Here is a 21257-nt window from a genome sequence, read left to right as displayed (position 1 = left end):
GTTAAAAAATCGGACCAAGTACTTGATGAACGTACGATATCGAATGTAAATATAACTTCATTTGATCATAATGTTTGTGTTGTAAAAACCTATAAATACTACAAAAAGTAATATCAATTAATTATTGACAAATGAATTTAATGATTCGCAAACAATTAATAATCGCCCAAATGATAATGTGTTGCTAATTGTAGTCGTTTATTCCATGCGGAAGTCCTCTGTCGTTTACGGGTTATTTTTGTGTCAATAATCCCATAATTCCGTGCGAGTTAAATTGCTATTTAATGGCGGATAATTGGCGTTTTTCCTTGTTTTCATCCATTAAGAGACTAGGTCAAACGTTGATCACAAACATTACAATAGATTAGTCATTTTTCAACATTTCATTGACATAATTAGAGACTTCATTCATACTATCCTATCTAACGAAAACGATTTTTGAATTATATGAACGTGCGACGAACATTGGAGGGGGGTAGGATAGGGTAGGGTGGGTGTGGGGGTCTTTAAGGCTTTGATCAATTTCGTTATACATGTGTAATATCCCCCCAAATGAATATAGAAATAAATATTTTTTATCTAGCATTTATACATTTTTTATTCGTAGAACATGAATTTACATATGTGTAAAAGTGGTTAGAAAAGTGATTTGCAAAAAATCACCAGCATTTTGAGACGAAAAGTTTTACAATAATACATCCTTTGACAGCAATTCTTTATATAAATTTGAACTCCTAGCCAAGGTACATGCATATGGGTCGCCAAACTAAATGTAGCATTTTGGTGATAATCTTTCATAGTTGATTTTATCTTACAAAAACATTTTATATTATTTTAAATGTTATACAACACCATTGCATGAATAATATTGATAGAAACTTTCAATTCACATAATGACCCTCAAGCTAACCATGAAATATCGAAAGGTCAAAGGACTTTCTTTAACCTTCGAAACTGTGAAAAATTCATAATTTTTAATAGCATCAAATGAGTTTTCTGTCAGTTTGTACTTTTCACTTAACAATACTAAAGCCCTCCTGTATCAAAGCCCTTACATACATTTATCATATAACAAGGCTTAATGCACTTTTACACAATTTTGAAAGGTGTGTTTGAATATTTGTTTTTAACATTTGTACAGCATTTTAATTAATGACTCTTGACATATGATGTTTAACACCGTAAAAATTCTTAAATCAATTAAAAACGAATTTAAAAGAATGAATTAATTCATTGACTAAATGGGGCCGTGTTATATTTGACGCCAGGATATTTTTGAAGTTTTTAGACATATTAATCTTGTTTTCAAATAAAATCGGCTTACGGAAAAACATCTTCAGATACATGTTGATATGTAGAGATTGATTTATCATATTTGTACGTTTTATATTTTTTCAACTTCTAACACGGAAAAGAAATAATATATTCATATTTATTCTTGAATATCTTTATTGGCCGTGGTAAAATTTTGTATATATTATATTGATAATGACTTCGGTCATTAGGCATCCCAAACTAATGGGGTGGTATATGCCTCATCCATCATTTTCTTTTTCTAGTGTTGAGTTGAAAAACAACATCTATTCTTGATTCATAACTTCATTAATCAAAAACTACCAGTGAACTTTTAGATCGATTTGTATTCGTTTCAATACCGGATATACATGAATGAGAACAAGTTATCACGAAATCAGTTTCGTTGAGGTCTTCAACTGGGTGGCATTCGCCTTGATTAGCTAAAAATTCAAATAGAACCACTTTATAAAAGTACATCGTTTTAAAAACAAGTTGTCTTCTGAAGTGACAGATCGCGGAATCTATACGGTTCAGTTCCGATACAGGTTTCTGATTTTTCGTACTTCTATGAGAATTCCTTTTCAAATGCAAATTTTTAAATAACATGTATGAGCCCATGATGACAAGGACACAATAATGTGCTAAATAAATTATTTTCAGGTCTAGAATTTACTGGCTTAAATGAACAAAAAATCACGTCATTTAAGTATCCTGCCAAAAAATTACATTTAATGAGACTAAAAGGCATGTGACCTAAATATACTTAGCATATCATATGCATTAATATTGTACACTTGGTTCCGTTTCATTTACCCGATTATTTGATAAATAAAATAAAGTGTACATTCACTGAATGAGAAATACGGGTATATCATGGTGGCTTATCTCTTCCTGTGGGAATAAAAGGTCTTGCTAATATTCCGTCTTGTCAGTTCTGAAGATGAGCTGCGATTCCTTTTGTAAAAAAGGAACATCTAATTACGTTATTAAAGTTGTTAAACGCAACGTAATGGTTCCTTTACTTTGTTTCCCATTGAAAAGATTGATTGATAAACATATAATTTCGTTGCCTGTCCTATCACCACCTAGGTAATTATATTTCATGGATAGGTCTATTTTTGTGGACAATTTGCATTTCAAGTTCCGATAACGAAAGCTTTTAATTAATAGCATAACATGTGTGATACAATTTTCATTTTAGGAAACTGACAAAATGCAGGTTGAAGCCAAGATAGTAATTTCTAAAACAAACACGGTACAGCGTTTTCCGAATGGCATTTTGTGTGACACTTTTTGAAAGTTTAGTTGCCAAAAATCAATCAAGATGCCTTTCTTTCAGAAAATAGACTTAAATCGTCTTTTTATAAACAAAAATGTTTTAAAAGTAGATTTTGACGAAACATCTCAAATTATAAACATCTTTTTAAATGTCATTTTACACAGCGTGGTACCCTTTAAAACTTCACCATGCAAATGAAATAAAAATAACCAAAGGCGTCAAAACATGAGAACAAAGACAGGCCCCGGCGAGAAACCAAGGACCATTGTTCTATACTTTGAATGAACAATTTTGAAATATAACGCCGTTATAAGGGGTGGATCGTATAAAATTCCATTCCTATTTAAATCACAAATATCTAAAATTCGATCCGATCTTAACACAACGTTTCCCGGTCATATACCAATAAGTAATGCGGTTTGGTTAGTTTGGAATATACTCGTGCATATACACTATACACTATAAGTATATAATGTCCAAATATATGGAAGAAACTAATTACATTCTTCAAATCTGTTAATTACTGTACTTTGCATATTACTTGATATTCAGTTAAGAACAGCTTTAAAATCATTCTAAGTTTGAGCTTAGCTTACCTCAACAAGTCATTTTTTTAAACCCGCAACAAAGCTACTGGTATATCGATTTAAACAAAAAACCAACAAGCATAACCTATTATAATATCAACCATCATATTCTTATATTTGCAACGAACAATCAATCGTCCACCTCCCATATAAAAAAAACTGACTGACTTTCATGTAAACTACCTACGTGTTAAGCCCATCGTACACTTTTAAACTAATTCATCACACATAAATCCCCAATTAACTATTAAATATTAATTTATAGGCTATTTGGGGGGGGGGTGGTAGTGGGATTGCCAAAAAAAAAAGATTAAATGTCAAAAATAAATTTTTATTTTTCACAACTTATTGCATCGGACAAGTGAAAGCACAGATGAAATCCATGAACGAAAAAATAACAACAATAAACCTAAAACAGATCAAAGAATTTCTATCATTGCCAAAATAACCTTCGAACACGCTGCTTGAGTCAATTTGTTGCCAAAATGAAGCATTTGGAGAGTGTAACTGACTACTTTGTGTCGCGGAGTGATCGCTGTCTGTTACTCATCAATCACTCCGCTAAGAGTGCATATACAAACTCCATACACAGTGGGAGAAGATACGTATAAACCGGTGGTAGAAGATCTTGTCATCTGCTATAGAAAGAGAAGACCACCCATCTATATCTGCTTCATATTGATAAAAAAAAAAATTCAAACAGAATTATTAATTTTGAAATTATGAATCCGAAGTGAAGAAATGATATAAAGTGGCGGAGACAATTCAAAATATTTTATGTCTTCATAATACTTTAATCTCAAATATAGAGACTATTGTATTGTTTCGTTTAATGGTTGTCTATCCGACTGTCTGATTTTCTATGCAAACCACACTTGAATGCATTTGGTGGTAGAAAAAGGGGCACAGCGTTAAGGCTTACTCTGTACATATATACATGTACTTAGTTATATAGGATCCAAAGCTTCAAGACCTTAGTTAACAGGACGACTCTTTTCAATTAAGTTTAATTTGCATATAATCTTATTTTTCAAATATGTCCAATGGGTTTTGGATACATCATGACAACCGAAGCACTGTGATAAACGTCTTATAGATAGAAAGTGAAATCGAATTAAGGGGTGGTGCGCATAGAACAATATCTTCAACAATAAACCTGGGGTGAAACTGGAATAGCTATTGGGTACGACGCCCAGTCCATGATTCATAATTACCAGCAAACTATTGATAGATAAATAAGACACTTGGTGAACTTGTACAAAAGAACGTTCCATCTGATGATGCAAATCTAATTCAAACTCCACAAAACCACATCCTGAAAATAGGCAGGCGCATGTTTCGTGATGTTAAACTGTTTTTTGTTTTTGTTTTTGTTTTTTTTCTTGCTCCAAACCATCCTCATCTAGAAACATATTCATAATGAATTTAAGAGAATTAGCCTACCTGTATGACTCTCATATTGAGGCCGGTCTCCTGGGCCAGTTGCTCTCGTATATGCCGGGTGGGCTTGGGTGTGGCATTAAATGCTGCCTTCAGAGTTTCTAACTGTTTTGCCTTGATGGTTGTTCTCGGTCCTCTTCTTTTAGAACCAGCATTGGAATTTCCGTTTGTGCCGTCCATAGCTTCGTCTCCGGAACGGTTACTATCCGGAGTTACGTTCGGATTCGGATGAATCGAGTTACCATTCGTATCACAGCTTTGCGTACTATGGTTCGAGTCCGAGGATATTTTTAACAGTGATGTCTCGTCCTCTTTCATAGGTTCTGGGCTTGATGGCGGAGAGTTCAGAAGACTTTTGTCATCAAGGCTACTGTTTGTTAAATTATTATTAGTAATATTATTATGATGATTATTGAGTAAAATATTTTCTTTAGAGTCTAATTCCTGCGTATCACCATCAATACTAAAGTCCTTATCAGATAACGTCGTTTGCTGTTCTAAAGCACTATCGAGATCACCCTCGTCCTCTATATCTGAAGAACCTGTGAAAAAAATCAAAATTGAAAATGAACCATATGCGACTTACCAATTAAAATTTGTAATTGGAAAATTTTGTTCAAGTTCGGGCAGAATTTTCTATGGCCACTGAAGCGTTGCACAGATGGTTTTCATTTGTTACGGATGAAAATTTTCGTTTTCGTTATGAAGTATACAAGTGCCTGTACCACCCAGATCCATCTTATGTTATTTTTGACAACCATCTGATAAAAAAGAAAATGTTAAAAAATGTCGTCAAGCCAAGCTGTAATAAATCATACTCATAATCTCACACTAATACATTACACTGTGTTCCCTAACTTTTATATTTATTACAAAATTTAAACACATTTTTCCTAGAACATCAAAAATGCACAATTATTTCAAAAACTCGATAATCATACAATATGTTGTGGCTTCAGCGATTTGAAGTTGTTGCTAAATTCGGAGTTCATTTTTAATTTAGACAAATTAAGTGTCCATATTTTTAACTCAAAATATGTTTAACATCTCAAAAGAAGAAACCTTAAATTATAGATGAAGCATTTCTATGACTTTTTTGTACGAGATTTTTGCTTTATGGGTGATTAACAAACCTCCTTATTTCTCATATGAATACATAATTCATTAAATTTATGACGAAACTTTAAAAAAAATTCGAAGTTTTTTATAAAAGAAATTTGAAATGAAGTTTTTCCTGAATGGCTAATCTGTCTTTTCCGTCGCTCTTTGTGCTGGTGAAAAGGGGGCCCAGCACGATACGCAATGTTATGGAATTCTAATATGGGCATAATATATTCAGAGGAGCAAATTTGATGCCGTTGTAGTAGGCTCGTGGTGTGCTCTTTGGAGCGGCAAAAGCGCTTGTAGTTTGAGTTTCTATAGCTTGTGACACACGTCGGTGAACAGAAAATATGATGTACAGAAAGCAAACAAGGCTTATTACTTTTTTTGCTTCAGAAAAATGGAAATAAGGTCATTTGGAGCCGTAGGTAGCCCGGTTAATAGGACCAGAGGATCAAAAATCGTTATTAAGTCGTAAAGCTGCTTAAAGGCAAGAATGGGTATGTTAAAAAGGCAACAGACACTTTTAACTCTTCTGTGTTTAGTGGGTTGCAAGCACTTTTTGCAACTGCAATAATTATTTACTTCGAACGTTCGTTACATGCACATCTAGAGTACATTGTAAATATCAAATCCAATTCAATTGGGAAAATGACATTGAGTTTCATATGAAAATTAACAAAATCAGCAGAGTTTTCTGAAATATCAAATGCAGTATTTTAAAATATTGTGTAAAAGAAACGTTGAATTAAACATAACAGGAAAAACTCATTTGCTAAAAATACACATTAAAACATCAGAAAAAAATAGTTTTAACGAAAATCTATAATTATTTTGAAAGAACTAACTGAAATCCTTCAATTTGATATTTTTCTTATGTAATAGTTTTATGCATATTTATGAATTATGTCCCAGGAGTGTTTTATAGAAATAAGATACTGTTTTCATTCTCCGACAAAGCGATATATGATACCCGAGGAAAATGACCGAGAGTGAAGACACAGGGCAGAGAAGTTCCGATTACATAATAGTGTTACTTGTTTCCGAATAACACTAATTCGATTGTTCCGCCCTGTTGTACTGACAAGATAAAATAAACTATGTGTAAGTGGTACTACGATGGGGTTTTTTTCTGGTCGAGGTTCGGCTATTTTCTGTCATAAATGTCTGCTGTTGCTTTTGGGGATTAGTCTTGTTTTTCGTGACCACTAAAACCACTTTATTCCAATTTGATATGGAAAAGCATAGTACCGTTATCATAAAATTAAAATGAAATAAAAAAGTTATATCAAATCTATAAAAATGAAAATCACAAAATTATGTCAATTATACCAATATTTGAAGTAAAAGTAAATAAGCAGAATTCATTCGAATTAACTATTTTTAATCAATTACAATTACTCCGTTCTTTTTCCACATTTAGTACTAAATGAGAAATGGTTATGAAACTGTTGTAAAGAATTCTTGACCACAGTACAATTATTAAAGATATTCGCATTCATGAATCAGTTAACCTCAATTTCTATACCGGTTTATCTCACATGCAAAATTTTGTTTCTCCCTAGAATTTGACCAAATGCCTTGAATGTGCTGTGGATGGTAATATTTAGAGTATTCCACGTAACAGATTGTGAATTTCAAGTCTGTAAACATGGTTTGATGCCTTAAACCACAAAACAGTTTAATCGCGACCTTCAGGGACTTAATGAAAGCTTTACATCAAATTAATGTCAATGAAGTAATAAATGTAGTCAAAATGCTTTAGCTTCGATACACAGAAAAGTCACCGGCGGAGAAAAACGGTCTCTCTCAGTAAAGCCACGAGGTATTGCTTAATCTATTGGAATAAACCAACTTCTTGAAGCTTAATCTAATAAGTTAGCAAGCTTAACAAGTCCCAAATAAATGATTTCGACCTGAAAATCTAATTTTCCCCATTTTCTGCTTGTCGTCTGCGTGCTGAATTTGAAATGAAATTGTCATAATGTTGCACAATTAGCCATGGTTGATATTCGGATGAATCCGGGCGGGCGATTACGTGTAACACTTTAGACTGGAAAGGGAGTTTAAGATATTGATAGTTGTAATTTATTTAAATAGATGAATATGTAAATGAACCACCTTCTTGAATCACTAAGATGATTAATCACTTCTGAACATTTCTTTTTAAAAAATACATGTCATCGTATAAACTAAAGGTTTTCAAACATTTATCAAATAAAGCTTTTAATAATGGTACACCTTCACTGCAAAGCTTGAGAATTTTTGCAACTCAGCGTGGTTTTCAACTTAAAGCAATGCTTCTTGGCCTCTTGTTATTGACAAAACTATGCTCCACAAATCCTTTTAAATCCTGTGTCGATGATTCCGTAGGCTTGACCCTTTCTGCTTGTAATATTCTAGTCGAATTACAACTGATAAGTACCTCTACTCAAATTTCGAGGAGTATTTTTTTATACAAGCAGCATCGTTTTTACTCTTGATCAATTCTAAGAACAAACCTGTTCAAATAAACGTTCTGGGGACCGTTCGATATCAGAACGATGTGCGGAATCGGATAAGGACCCGGCATTGAGAGATATGATTAATTATATCAATTAATCATTAGTTGGAGATTTAAAGAAGAATCTATTGAATCCAATAACTTCTCTTAAACACGTCATTAATATTTAGCCTGAATCGGACATATCGCGGATATTGAAAACACATGAAACAGGCCAACGACGTTACTAACCGTCATTGATCCGGAATTTACAATACTTAACGAATATCCGTTTGTAAATGGACCAAATAAATGGAAATCAGACTTGTTGAAAATTTACATTTAAAAGTACATAAATGCATCTGAGTGAAACGCAGCGATGATCAAAGAGTTTAAGGGGTTGGATTCAAAGAAAGCAAAAATTCTTTTTCAATTGTTTACAAACGAGTGTAAATGCACGCCATAAAGTCTACAAAACGTTACTGCAAGGTTCACAATTTGTATTTTCGGCTTCCTTATCATTTTACATTGAAATAAAATTATAATGTTGCTTTCATATTTTCTAATAGCTTGAGATGAAAGTAACCTCCCACTGTCGGGCCATCGAAGGACACGAGACCGGCTAACGAGAATATCCTGCCAACACTTGAATCATATACCATTTAACGAGTGTCTTAATTGAAATAAAACGTTTAAACATGTCTTTTAAAGCAGAAAATGGTTTATGTTTCAAATCTGAAAATGAAAAGATCCTATTCAGCTGGTACACATATAAGCAGGCGCCACAAGCTATAGCGTTTAGTGTTAAACTGATGTTTGGTACAAGTTATGTCAAAGTGACGATGCTTTAAAGATTGTGTACAACCTCCATTCGATGGTGGGAGAGCCATACCGTATTACTTGAAACTTTAAGAAACAACCACTTCAAAAAGAAAGGATTCTTTGATAAAATCTCAATCAGGGATATGTATCCCTAAATTTGTCATTTACTCAATATTTTCCGACAGAATGAAAGTCTGATGAGAAAGCGGAATATCTCTTTCTCAAGGATTTTTTTTAAAGAAACTAGCTTAGAAGATAGAAACAATGAGGAATCTTTAGAATTGAATACTTTTCACAGAAAACCACTTTTGAAAACTTATTCTATTTAGAAATGCATTAAAAAAAAATAGAAGAGGTTGTATCCACTGCATCGCATACTACACATGTTGCGCAAATGAAGATCTCTTAGATAGCCAAAATTCATTTTACATATCTATTATCTATTATTTGTTTCACAAAACCAATTATTTCTTAGGAATTTACAGTAATATATGTTGACTGGATCAGTTTTCTTGCAAAAGCAATTATATTGTACACGGCAATCTCACAGGAAAATGTGTGAAATAGTTTGCCTCACTAGGGACTCGGTTTCAATTTGACGCGGTCAGCCTTCGACACGCACTGAGACTCAAATCTGTAAATGGCCAGAGAGTTCATAACAAGATCGTGGAACATAATGTAATTTACACCATGTGTAATGTAATTTAGTGAAATGGACAACCGCCGAGTTCCTTTCGATCATCCAATCAAAATCCCAGACAGATGAAAAATAGTTTTGCGGGTTATTAGACGAAATGCGGTTATGCAAAATGCTACAAATTGATAATTTTATTCATTTTACTGCTTGTTCATTTAGGTTACTTGATAAAAAAGTCTACCAATTTGTGTTAAATACTGAACAATTTCCCCAAGTTCGTTTTCTACGTTTATACAAATAGAGTTCCTTCTTTGTAATTCGTTTCAACATGTATTTATGCAGATTCCATGATAAATCGATAAAAATATTTTGTTTAAGAATTTCCCATGTCTTTAAACAATGAATGATCGAACTCACAATTACAAGTCGTTAAAGAGCACGAAAATGGTCGTATGAAAGCGCGTGCTGAGTTAAATTGACTCGCAGCAACTGGAAAAGAGATTATGTAGATCTTCGAAGACGGGCGTTCGAAGAAAACGATTGAATTTACATTAATGACAGACTGACGATTTCCTAACCCCTATATTAACTGTGCGTGATAATGTCCGTAGAAAGGCCTTTGATTCAAGAATAGGAAAACATTTTTAAAATAGCTCTAGTGGGTATTTATCTTAATACAATCATGATTGTAAACGAAGTGTAATGATAGAGCGAATTAATAGCTAAACAGTCTTCAAAATTGACGGACAGAATTTATCATCAAGAGCGAATAGAGATATGTCCAATTCTAATCAAACGGTTTAAAATCGAAAGTGTTGATTTAAGGACATTTTAAAGTCAGATTATTAGACTATTAAAAAGAAAGGTTACATTTCTTGTTAAGATAATTTAATAATAATTATTTTGTTAGTAAAATATTGTCCTAAGGTTTTGTTTCTTGCAATAACAAAATAATTGAAATCCAAAAACATTATTCAAAATTTGAAAGTTAGCGAAAATGGATCTTCAGTTCATGTTAGCTTAGAAATTAACAAAAATAGTCATGTCTTGGCAGACTTATTTCGTTGCAGACGACGTACTAAATTGTTGATCTTAATGCCAAAAAAGTACAAAGATATTCAATTCATACTTTATCAAGATAATTTAAGTGACGATATCGATGAAGAGAGCTTCTAATATTGATTGTGAGAGAGCAAATATTTTTTTTCTGAAGCCAAAAAAAATTTTCTCGTGTAATCACGCATTTTCACGCAGCACGATAGCTTCCTAATTTCGGAAAAAATCTATCCGGGTGACAAATGCTCAATTTTTCATATTTTGCAAACTGTCAAGTTGCACTAAATGAAATAGAAATAATTCTATCTGAGGGAATATTTTCTACACGTTCGTTTCATGTTTACGAGTTGGAGATTGGTAATTCGTTAAAGTCTTTTGTTTCAGTTTTGTACTGCACGCAATGTTCACATGATTTATATTTTTCACACACCATTTTCTTCGTAGAGTATTGCCTCCATGGAGAATCGATAGAGCGATTGAAGAAAAAACGAAATAGTGGCACCTTGAAAAAAAAACACATTTGGTATCAATACCTACATTTTTTACTAAAAATATTAATGATGGCCACGTATCGTTTTTTATTTTGAACTTTTTATTTAGATTTTACAGCATCGTTTTCTTGCTCTTATGTGAATAAATAGTAGACTTTTTATCTTTGAATTTATTTTATGTTGTGTATTAGAGATAACTTTCTAGTTTCGACAAGTTTTGTTTATTTTACTAGTGATAAGATGGTAAAAGAAGTGTTCCTGTATATCTGTTCTATGACAATTTGTAATAACTAATAGTTTTAGGTTTCTACATGCATATTTTTTTCACAATTTCTGCTGTATTTTTTTCTTAAAATGTCATGACTTTAATAAAGTTCCGAAAAGAGTATGAAATACGGATAAAAAAAACCCACAAAAATCCGGTTCAACATTTTGTATAAATAAGTACATTAAGATTTTTGGAGAAAGCGATTTCTATATAAAACAACTTAGATATTTATGAGTACCTATTTCATGTAGCAAAACTAGATAGAGGAAAGAGAGATAACTCCTAAAATGAGACTTGGGCAATCTTGCCATATGCTACCAAGAAACATAATTTCTAAACATGACAAAATTTTCATACAGAAAAAGGTTCAGTAAACTTCTAAAATAAGAATAGAAGAGGGGTGCGGTAGATTTCCGACCAGGTGCTCGACGAAAAGTTTACAAGTAGACCCTTACTATTGTTTTCAATGCAAGATATATTATTTGTTCTATTTTTCAATATGTCACATTACACTCGAGGACGTAAGAATAAAAATCGCAACAAGACTGGATTTGAGAAATTTTGTTTAATTTTCTATTGTCTCTTATATTTTATTGACAAAAATCTGCGTACACAAGACGTAAGTGTTGACACTTCAGGCTAAAGAACTCGACAAATGTTTAAACAACTCGGAACCTAGTATAATCCTAATATTTTAAACACACAAGGTTTGGTGAAAAGACCTTTCAGTTCAAGATCATCCTCCTCACATCTTAACCAGGGTCTAAATTTCTAAGTAAACTTGACTGTCGTACAAAAACCTCTCTCCGGCTTTCATGTCTCGCACTTAGGCACTCAAAACATTTGTTATTCGCGGATATTAAAATCTCAAACTTTTTATCACGTATTTTTAATATTTACACTTTTTTTCTTTTCATTTTTCTCTAATACGACCCAGTGTGCTATTTTTAACGCATTATATTAAATTTGCACTTGATGACTGGGTTGAAATCCATGTTTTATATATGTATCCTTTTTGTCAATTAAAATTATGTTCAAATTTATTAATGTGTCGCCTTGCACAGTGAGACTGCACAGTAAAAATCACGCATGGAGTCTGGGTTTATCGTAAACACGAAAAGGCCACTCATTTTGTTTAATTTATATACTTGCACCTAGACTACGATTGTTTTCAAAATTCATCTCTCAGGGCGAATTTCCTGATGTTTTTGTGCTTTTAGAATAAAGAAAAACGGAACGGTTTTTTATACATAAATAAACGCCCACGAATGAAATAGCACTGCATTATTTAGGTACACATATAACCATCAAACGATATTCAGATCAGGACCGTTTTTTCCGCTACAGTTCGATATTCCCAGTTTTAACTTTATTTTTTTATCATTCCATGCTTTATCGTTGTATTCGTTTATAATTTAACTGGCACTTAGTATATTGCATTATATGAATAACAGCATGAACAAAATGTTTTTAAAGAGAAATTTATAATTATTGGGAAAATAAAATTTCAAAAATATATATATGGAGCTTGTCACCAATGTGCATATATCCCATAAACATTAATAGGAAAGATTAAAATTTGTTGTTTCGTCCGATTGCGATCACTCTAAATTATTGATTCACAACACGTGCGCATTTTCAATAATTATATATTTTAAAGATTATATTTAAGATCCCTATCTTTCAATCGTTCACGCAAAGTCCGTGTTTCTAGCTTACAAAAAACCAAGTGTTTCGTGTCTACGATCGGATTCTGACGCCGTATCATCTCGACCCCCTGTAAAGCCATCCTGATAATGTACATAACATGTTTTATATCTATTTTTCAAATATACAATTATTCAGCGATATGAAAACACAAGTTTGACTCAATGTGTTTTGAAATTTATATCAGAGACATGTGCTTCTGTTGACAGTTAGCAGTTAGATTATTCGATGCATTATTAATATTCGATATCCCACGTTTATTTGGCTTTTACGTAAATCAAATATAAATTGGGTCGATTTACAGTAAAGTGCAGACAAACAGTGTATTAGAAGTCAGTTATGTATATATATATATATATTTTTTCAAAAGAAATCATACATAAATTGGGTCGAGGTTAAAATTGTTTGATTTCTTTTTATTTCGAAATTTGGGGTATTTATACGTCGCTCTAATTCAAGCCGTGTCAAATAATGCAGGCTCATAATAACTAGAATTTGTAAATTTTTTACCTTGGAGCTTGCTGCTTATATAATCATCTTTACAAATAAAACGGTTTTCGTCCATTATATAGAGTTCTTCTCCTGTTGAAAGCTGCTTCCGACAAATCATACATGTAAAACATTTTAGATGGAAAACTTTGTTTCTGGCACGGCGGACGAGATCATTTGGAGAAATTCCCTGTGAGCATCCAGCGCATTTAGTTCCATATCGCCTGTAAAATATATGAAAAAAAAATATATTTAAAATTACTTGAAGTTTCATACTTTATTCATCGACTTCTAATTCAATCGTAGCTGCATTTGAAGTTTTTAATGGCAATTAAAACACGATTTCATATTCATATTCTGCATCTGGAGATCAATATGTTTCACATTCCGCGTCAACGATGTCATGAAATATACAGATAAACATTTATAAACTTTCAACGGACCATTTGATATAAACTGAAACGGACCATGCCTGTCAAATAATACTGAATATTACATGAATCTAAATTTTAAACATTTTCATTACCTTGCATGTCGAGTTTTCATAGTGGGTAATTTTTGCATTTTTAATTCGACAATTTATAAAAGATTTATGATACGGTGTGAATGGAACGAACAGAAATAAAGCATCATCAAAATAGTTTTACTTGTTAAAAAAAAAATTCTGATAAAATTCATCTCTTTGATATTTACATTTAAATAGAATATTGACTATTCATTGGTATTAAAAAACTGTTAATTTCTCACGAACGTTTGTTTACACTTGTATAAAAAAATCTTGAAATATTATAAATAATTTACTATTTAAACAATAAAATGCAGTTAGGAGCACACCATTATTGATCAATATCGCGGGTGGGTTCGAACTGTTTTGTTGGGTACGAGTTTCTTCATTAATTATTTAATGCCTGGCTATTGATAATGCTAATTTCTTTGCGTTCGAAGTGCCCATTAACGAGCACTTATCTTAATAATCACACTTTAATTCAAGATAAGATGACAACACTAATATTTTACCGGAGTTAAAACAAACTGAAGTACTTTGATGCAGAGCTTCTCATTTGCATCGAATATCCATTTAAGAATTTCCGTGTAAATATGAAAAGATATTATTTGAATATAGAAAAGAAAATATGAAGTAAACTTTGACCTTGTTAATTTCCGTTATCTTTACATGTCATGTTCAACGACGGTTTTCAGCCTCTGAAGAATTCTTAAATCTTCATTCTTTTCTACTGTTAATTACTATTGTATTTCATAACAGAACACAATCAAATATAAGCATTATAAATAATTTGTCATTTTAAAACGTACAAAACACATTTTTCATTTGTGTTTTTTTAACAAGAGCACTTTGATCAAAACTTACCTAAAGAAATCATTCCGGCAAAATAATTTGCCATCTCTTGAAAAGCATTTATCTGTTAATGCAGATTTGCAGTCCGAACATTGTACACATTTTGCATGCCATGCCCTGTCCAAAACGTTGAGTAAAAACCGGTCCAAAATCGGCCGTTCACATCCGGCGCAATGCACCATAGCCGATTTCCTCCCAACCGCCACGATTGAAGTCGAATGCATATACTCTTTGTTGAAATATTATTCTTTACAAATCCAAAAAATTATTAAAAATCCTCAAAATCTGTATTCAACGTACAATGATTTTACTCAAACATGTCCTACTGTAGTTTAAAATTGGTGAAAGTATCTATTCCAATAACCTCGTCCTAGAATGAATTCTGAAACTTGCCCTATAAATCTCCCTTTTCGGAATTATCTGTCCATTGTTTAATACCATCCACAAGTTCTTGGAATAAGTTTCCGTCGGACCGTTAGATTTGGGAACATACAAACATACAATTCTTATTCCTATCTGTAACATTTATTCTTCAATTATTCAGAAAAATAGTAACTGGGCGTGGCTAATCGAGGAGCTACCTGTCAATCATGTCTCTCGTTGCTATCAGAATCAATGGGATGTGCACTGAGGGCGTGAATTACGCTGCGAGCTATCGTTATATTGGAATTACATTTAAATATTAAATATGAATTAAAATATAATTGTAGCAGTACACTGGAGAGGAGCGTGACCTTTTCTGGTGTAAGGATTTACTGTATAATATAAATAGTGGTTATTTTTTCCCAAACCCGCATACAAAAACAGTCGATGATTCACGGAGTAGCTTTTTTCTTTACGAAATATTTGCTTTTGTAAGAAATTAAATATGTATTTAAAAATCAGACAATCTGTAAATCTTATTCAAATGATATCGATAGGAAAATGTACATAAATTGACGGGTTCTAGACAGGGTATAATCCTCAACTAGGTTCAATATTTGCTAAAAGTTCCCTTTGATTTAGTGTTAAATGTCAAGATCTGAATATGGATTTGTCTTTAAGGTTTTTATATGTATTTACTTTCGGTTGACAGTTTGTTGTGGTCTTACACTATAAAAGGGTTTTACAATTCATTCTTTGTTTTCTTTTTAGTTACATGATAGTTTTATTGCATGCCGCTAAATTCTTGTCCGATGTGTGTATTGCGTAGACTCTGTTTTAGGACGTACCAAAAGGCGATTACTAAATTTTATAAGTAGTTTATTGATGTCTTTGGCCGAGGTCTTTTGCTTTTTTTACAAAATGTAAGTTTCTGGGTTTTTTTTAAATTTGTTTTATGAAAACAGGCTTAACAGTACAATAGCATAGCAGTATGTACATTTTGTAGTTACATGTAGGTATTAAAAGAAAACTTATATCGAAAAAATTACAATGGACGAGGGTTAGAACAAAACTAAGCAATATTAAATTGAAAAAATCTAAAGAGTTAGGACAAAGCTAACGAAAAATGTTCACATACCAATAAATCACAGAAAATTCCTCATATCACGAAAAATGCTACAATTTTCACAAAGGATGCCAAACTATTTCATAAATCTAAAATAAAAAAAAAGTTCACACACAGCTGAAAAACATGTATTCAAAATGTTACAAGTCCTTTTTGATATTAATAAAAATTGGAAATAAAGCATTTATTGAAGCATTTATATTTATAATAGCTGTTTACAATATTTTACATCTCTTGATCAGTACTAAAAATCATAAGGCAAACGGCCTAAAATAGGTTTTCTTTATTTCTTCTTTAACTTGTATTTGATGTAGTGACACATGATTTATATTCATAATCATAACATTAACTATTTTGTGACGTTCGCACTCAATAAAATTATGCTGCTATGAATCGATACTTAATGTACATTAAAAATTCTTTAAAAGCATTTAAAGAGCAATTAAAACTATTTTAAACGTTTTAAATTGAAATAGAAAGAAAAAGAAAAGAAAAGATGAAACAAGGATCACTTTATTTACCGAAATTTACAATTGAAATGTTTTTCTTTCATTTCATATTTTATTTACAAGTTTTATTCTTGAATATTTTCATAAAGCTTTTTTTTAAATGTTATCAAATGTTTTTTTTTCATTTTATTTTATTTCATTTTGGCCCCGTAATGACTTCATAGAAAAACATAACAATTTTACAGAGAGTTCTAAAAACCTCTGATTTATTTTCATCTCATTGACGGCCTTGTAGATTCCATTGTTGACAAAATCTACTATTTTCATCTAAAAGACATTTCCGCTTTTGCAGCCTAGGTGTGAAAATACTCGCCAATGCCCTGGAGTAATTTTCACACGCAAGTTACTAAAATTTTCCAATATGCCGTAGAATAACAGTCACCTTCACGCCTTGATTGACTTGTTAATTGAATTAAACAATCACCTATTGTGGATTAATTACACAAGAATTCCCCTCAATTTCACAATAATAACTCCATAATCCCATAATTTGTTTTGAGAAGGAACATTTGATTTCGGGCGGTATTTTAGATGTACTCTGCTAATCTGCTAAACAATACAAACAAACGGACTGTCGGACGCAATCCTGTCGTCTGAAATTCATTGTAAATAATTTCTATTCTAAGAAGGTGTACCGAAATATAAAGAATAGGAAAAGTTAAAGATTAAAGCGATTTGTATGTTGACTTTAATTTTAGCTTACTAATTCAAATATGAAGTAAATCATTTTATAATCAAATAACTAGAGATTTGCGTTCAATGTATAAGTCTATATCTTTTTTTATTTCGTATGGATTAACTATGCTTTGTGAATAGGTATGTATAAACCGTTTTGGGCGACCTTTTCCCACATGGTTGTAAGTATGACATTCCATCAGAGTCTAGTTGATTTTGTAGTAGATTAGGGAGTGGGAATGTTCCGGGGTCTAAACCCTTCTTTTCTGGAAGAATTTTGTCTAATAAATAGCAAATATGATATCATGGAAACCCTTTTCTGTAACAACCCTTTTCGAATTATCTGGATCCGCGCCTAATTCCATACATTAAAAAAATATAAATGAATTTATTTCAAGTACCACATACCAAACAATTCTTCATAGATAGAAATTTAAAAACAAGCGGTTTTGTCTTTTCTTCTTGTTCAAAGAAAGATATATTAAAATTATGAAAACAGAACATCTGAAAACGCCAATGAGACAAATACAACAGGGAAATACGTCTACCCTCGAAAACGGACACATTTAAATTGTTAAATTTCTTCAGGCGTTTTTGTTGAGTGGATATTGGAATTAATATGTGAACATATACTTCGGTGAACCTTTTTTTTTTAGGTTTACTTGAAAGTATACATTATACATGTTTGTAATTTCTGTGGCTCTCCATTACAATGATTCAAATCAAATAATATAACCTGCCTTGTCGATGACACATGGAGTGATAAACTAGACATAATACATCAACAAATATCTCTTTATTCAGGAGATGGAAAGATGGGAATTAATAGTTACAGTGGCTATCGAAATTTTATATAAAAAAGGGGGGTGTTCCGATGAAGAAATTTACAGAAGGAGTGGCCCAGACAACCATTCGCAGATTTGAAAATTTTTGCCTGAATTTTGCAAAGAAATGAAAAAAATTGTTCCAACAAAAAGGGATTTCAACCTGAAGGACTCCCTTTGACCACACACTGGCTAGTTCGTAAATTTTATAATTACACAACAATCCTAATAGTCGTTTTATCCCTAGTATGATAAACCAAGAATATATTTATGCAGATCGATATTATTCTCTGAGATGCAGAACGAATCGATCTCTCTGGCAGTAGATATCCTCAGCTATCTAACCCGCCCATCACCAAACGCAATTCGATTCACTTGATTAAAATAAGTATTATATTTCTAAATAATGAATGTTTTCACATGGTATACATTAAAACAGCTTGTCTTGCAACTTATATCAACATGTATATTATTTGTCTTGTATATTCGTTCTTTGGTGCTTCATTCAGCATAAGAAGAAGGATACCGGTTATCTGAAAAAATCAGTGTAAACTTTACCTGTTTATATAAATGGCATTGCAAAAAGCATGACATTTAAAGTCATGATTTTTCACTAGTAATTAAATATTAACATAAACTTACAAAATCATGACAATTTCAGTCAAGATTTCGTACTTCGAATCAAATATTTAAATAAACTTCTAAATTTTATGTAAAAGAATTCTATCAGCTAAATTCCCAATATTTCTTTAAAAGCAAACTTTGAAATAATAATGATAAAACATTTTCTTTTCTAAAATAAATTTAATCTGATAGCTTAGTTCTATTACTTAAAAATGCATGCAAGATATAAATAATTCCGTCATGGCAACCTGCAAATTTACGACCTGCAGCGGTTATAACGCGATGTGACAGTGATATCAAATTATGTTTAGATTCCAGTAAATTCTTGTGACGTCCGTCGTCCGTTGTTGACTTAAGTCTGACCAGAGATTGTAAATTACCGACCCGCCTTTGTACAATGCAAGTTTAGAATTTTAACTTCCTCATTTTAATTGGATAGCCTATCAAATTCTGTGAAATATCAATATTAACTATAATTTATGAAGACTTGACCGGTCGTTATAAGATCCCTACATTATCATGGTAAAAGGCGAACATGAAAGAGGGGGTATTTGTCGAGAGAGTTCTGAGGTTCCGATCATTTAAAAATGTCACTTTTAATCAGCATACAAGGTTTAAGACTCTTTTTTTTTTTTTTTGTTCTTGCTATCTATTTTTTTAACGTGTAGAATTTCTGTTTGTTCCCCATCTTTTCAGTTTATTTTGAATAAGGTCTATGATTGTTTACACATTACGACAAATTTCAAATCCTGTGGTTAAACATACCAGATATCAATGTATTCTTATGAACGAACTGGATTCAACACATTAAATGTTCAATTAAGCAATTTGTTAAAGCAGAGTTGGAAATACTAGCTCGCCCTCCTTGTCCGTGACTGGTAATATCTGGGCAGGGCTGGCTAAAATTTAGCAAATTTTGACTGGTTTTATAGTTAAAATATGTAAAATTCAAGTTCTGGGCTGGTGATATTTTTTTCAGTGAATTTCTTACCCTGGTTAAAGGTTCTATATATATATATATAGAAATAAAAGCCTTTTTTTTCAAACATAGAAGCTTTCAAGTTGGACTCTCTTATTTTACTAACAAGACCTTCCTGGTTTATCAAATTTAGCTAGAATTCAGAATATTTGATTTTGTTTGTAACCTAGAGTGCGTAACAAAACACCAAAAACAACTAATTCAGAGCCAGATTTCTATATTTTCAAAATTTAAAGAAAGAAGACAATTTCTGGTTGATTGGCTATTAGTTAATTTCCTATTATGTATGCATGGCTATCAAATCACAGGATCTCAATACAATGTTTGATTGGATTTCCGTCGGTTGTCAACTTGTCAACGAGTACTTACGTAACTGAACGATGACACCCATTCGGTTTTGTTCGTAACTTCCGTTCGATAGATACACGAGTACAAAAAATTCAACTATATGAGCGATTGCCTTAGGTTTTGAAATTTTAATTTGAAAAAGGGAATTTGTCACCAATTTTTTTTTAAATTATATTTTTTTTTTGTAATTTAAGATAACAATTGACCATCTGCTGTGAAGTGACCGCACAGTTGGGGTCCCTTGCCCTGATTATGGCAGATTGATCCCTAAAGTTGACGAGTGAGAAAATTATGCATAGCTTCAATTTGGAGTGGTCGATTGGAAGCACGCAACGGACAAAGAGTGTTCACGTTTGTATCTTTATCGAGAGAAAAGGGGGAATGTGTAATATTTAGATAGTTATTTCAGCTGGCATGTGGAATCAAACGGTAATATTTTTTAACAGTATCATATATGCATGATATGTTCCCATGTAGTATATATATATAATACAATCAATCAATGTACGCAGAAAAATGCAAATTAGCCGTCAAACACAGGTTTTCCAGAGGAAATGCCAAAACAAAAACTGTTCAGACGAAAATTTAAAAACCTGAACGTTTATACTACAACGAAGCATCTGAAAGCTGTATTTGCGTAATATATAAACTCATTTACTTTACCATGTTTGCAACGAGTTTTTTTTTTTTTTTAATTTTTTAATATTTTTTTTTGCCAGGGATTGGCATGTGCAGATCTGTAGGAAAAATTCTTCATTGTTTCCATAACTTTAATTTCTTCAGTATTTTTGCTGTCA

The 21257-nt window shown here is 32.0% G+C and overlaps 1 protein-coding gene across 1 annotated transcript in view; it reads right to left on the bottom strand.

The window, feature by feature from the left end:
- The window catches only part of LOC148607248 (LIM/homeobox protein Lhx5-like), a 28765-nt gene extending 13233 nt beyond the window's left edge, over nucleotides 1-15532 (bottom strand). Inside the window, exons 1-3 of the mRNA XM_088545798.1 lie at nucleotides 15025-15532; nucleotides 13677-13879; nucleotides 4606-5144 (exon numbers count right to left, since the gene is read on the bottom strand). Coding sequence (XP_088401924.1) covers nucleotides 4606-5144; nucleotides 13677-13879; nucleotides 15025-15236 — 954 coding nt within the window. The 5' untranslated portion in view covers nucleotides 15237-15532. The remainder of the gene's footprint in view (nucleotides 1-4605; nucleotides 5145-13676; nucleotides 13880-15024) is intronic.
- Between the last annotated feature and the right edge of the window lie 5725 nt (nucleotides 15533-21257).

Source organism: Perna viridis, chromosome 9, assembly GCF_037379345.1.
Source record: "Perna viridis isolate PV_CMFRI_1.1 ecotype Kerala chromosome 9, ASM3737934v1, whole genome shotgun sequence".
Taxonomy (NCBI): Eukaryota; Metazoa; Mollusca; class Bivalvia; order Mytilida; family Mytilidae; genus Perna; species Perna viridis.
Note: the sequence above shows the minus strand (reverse complement) of the source record. Positions and strands in the feature narration are given on the sequence as shown.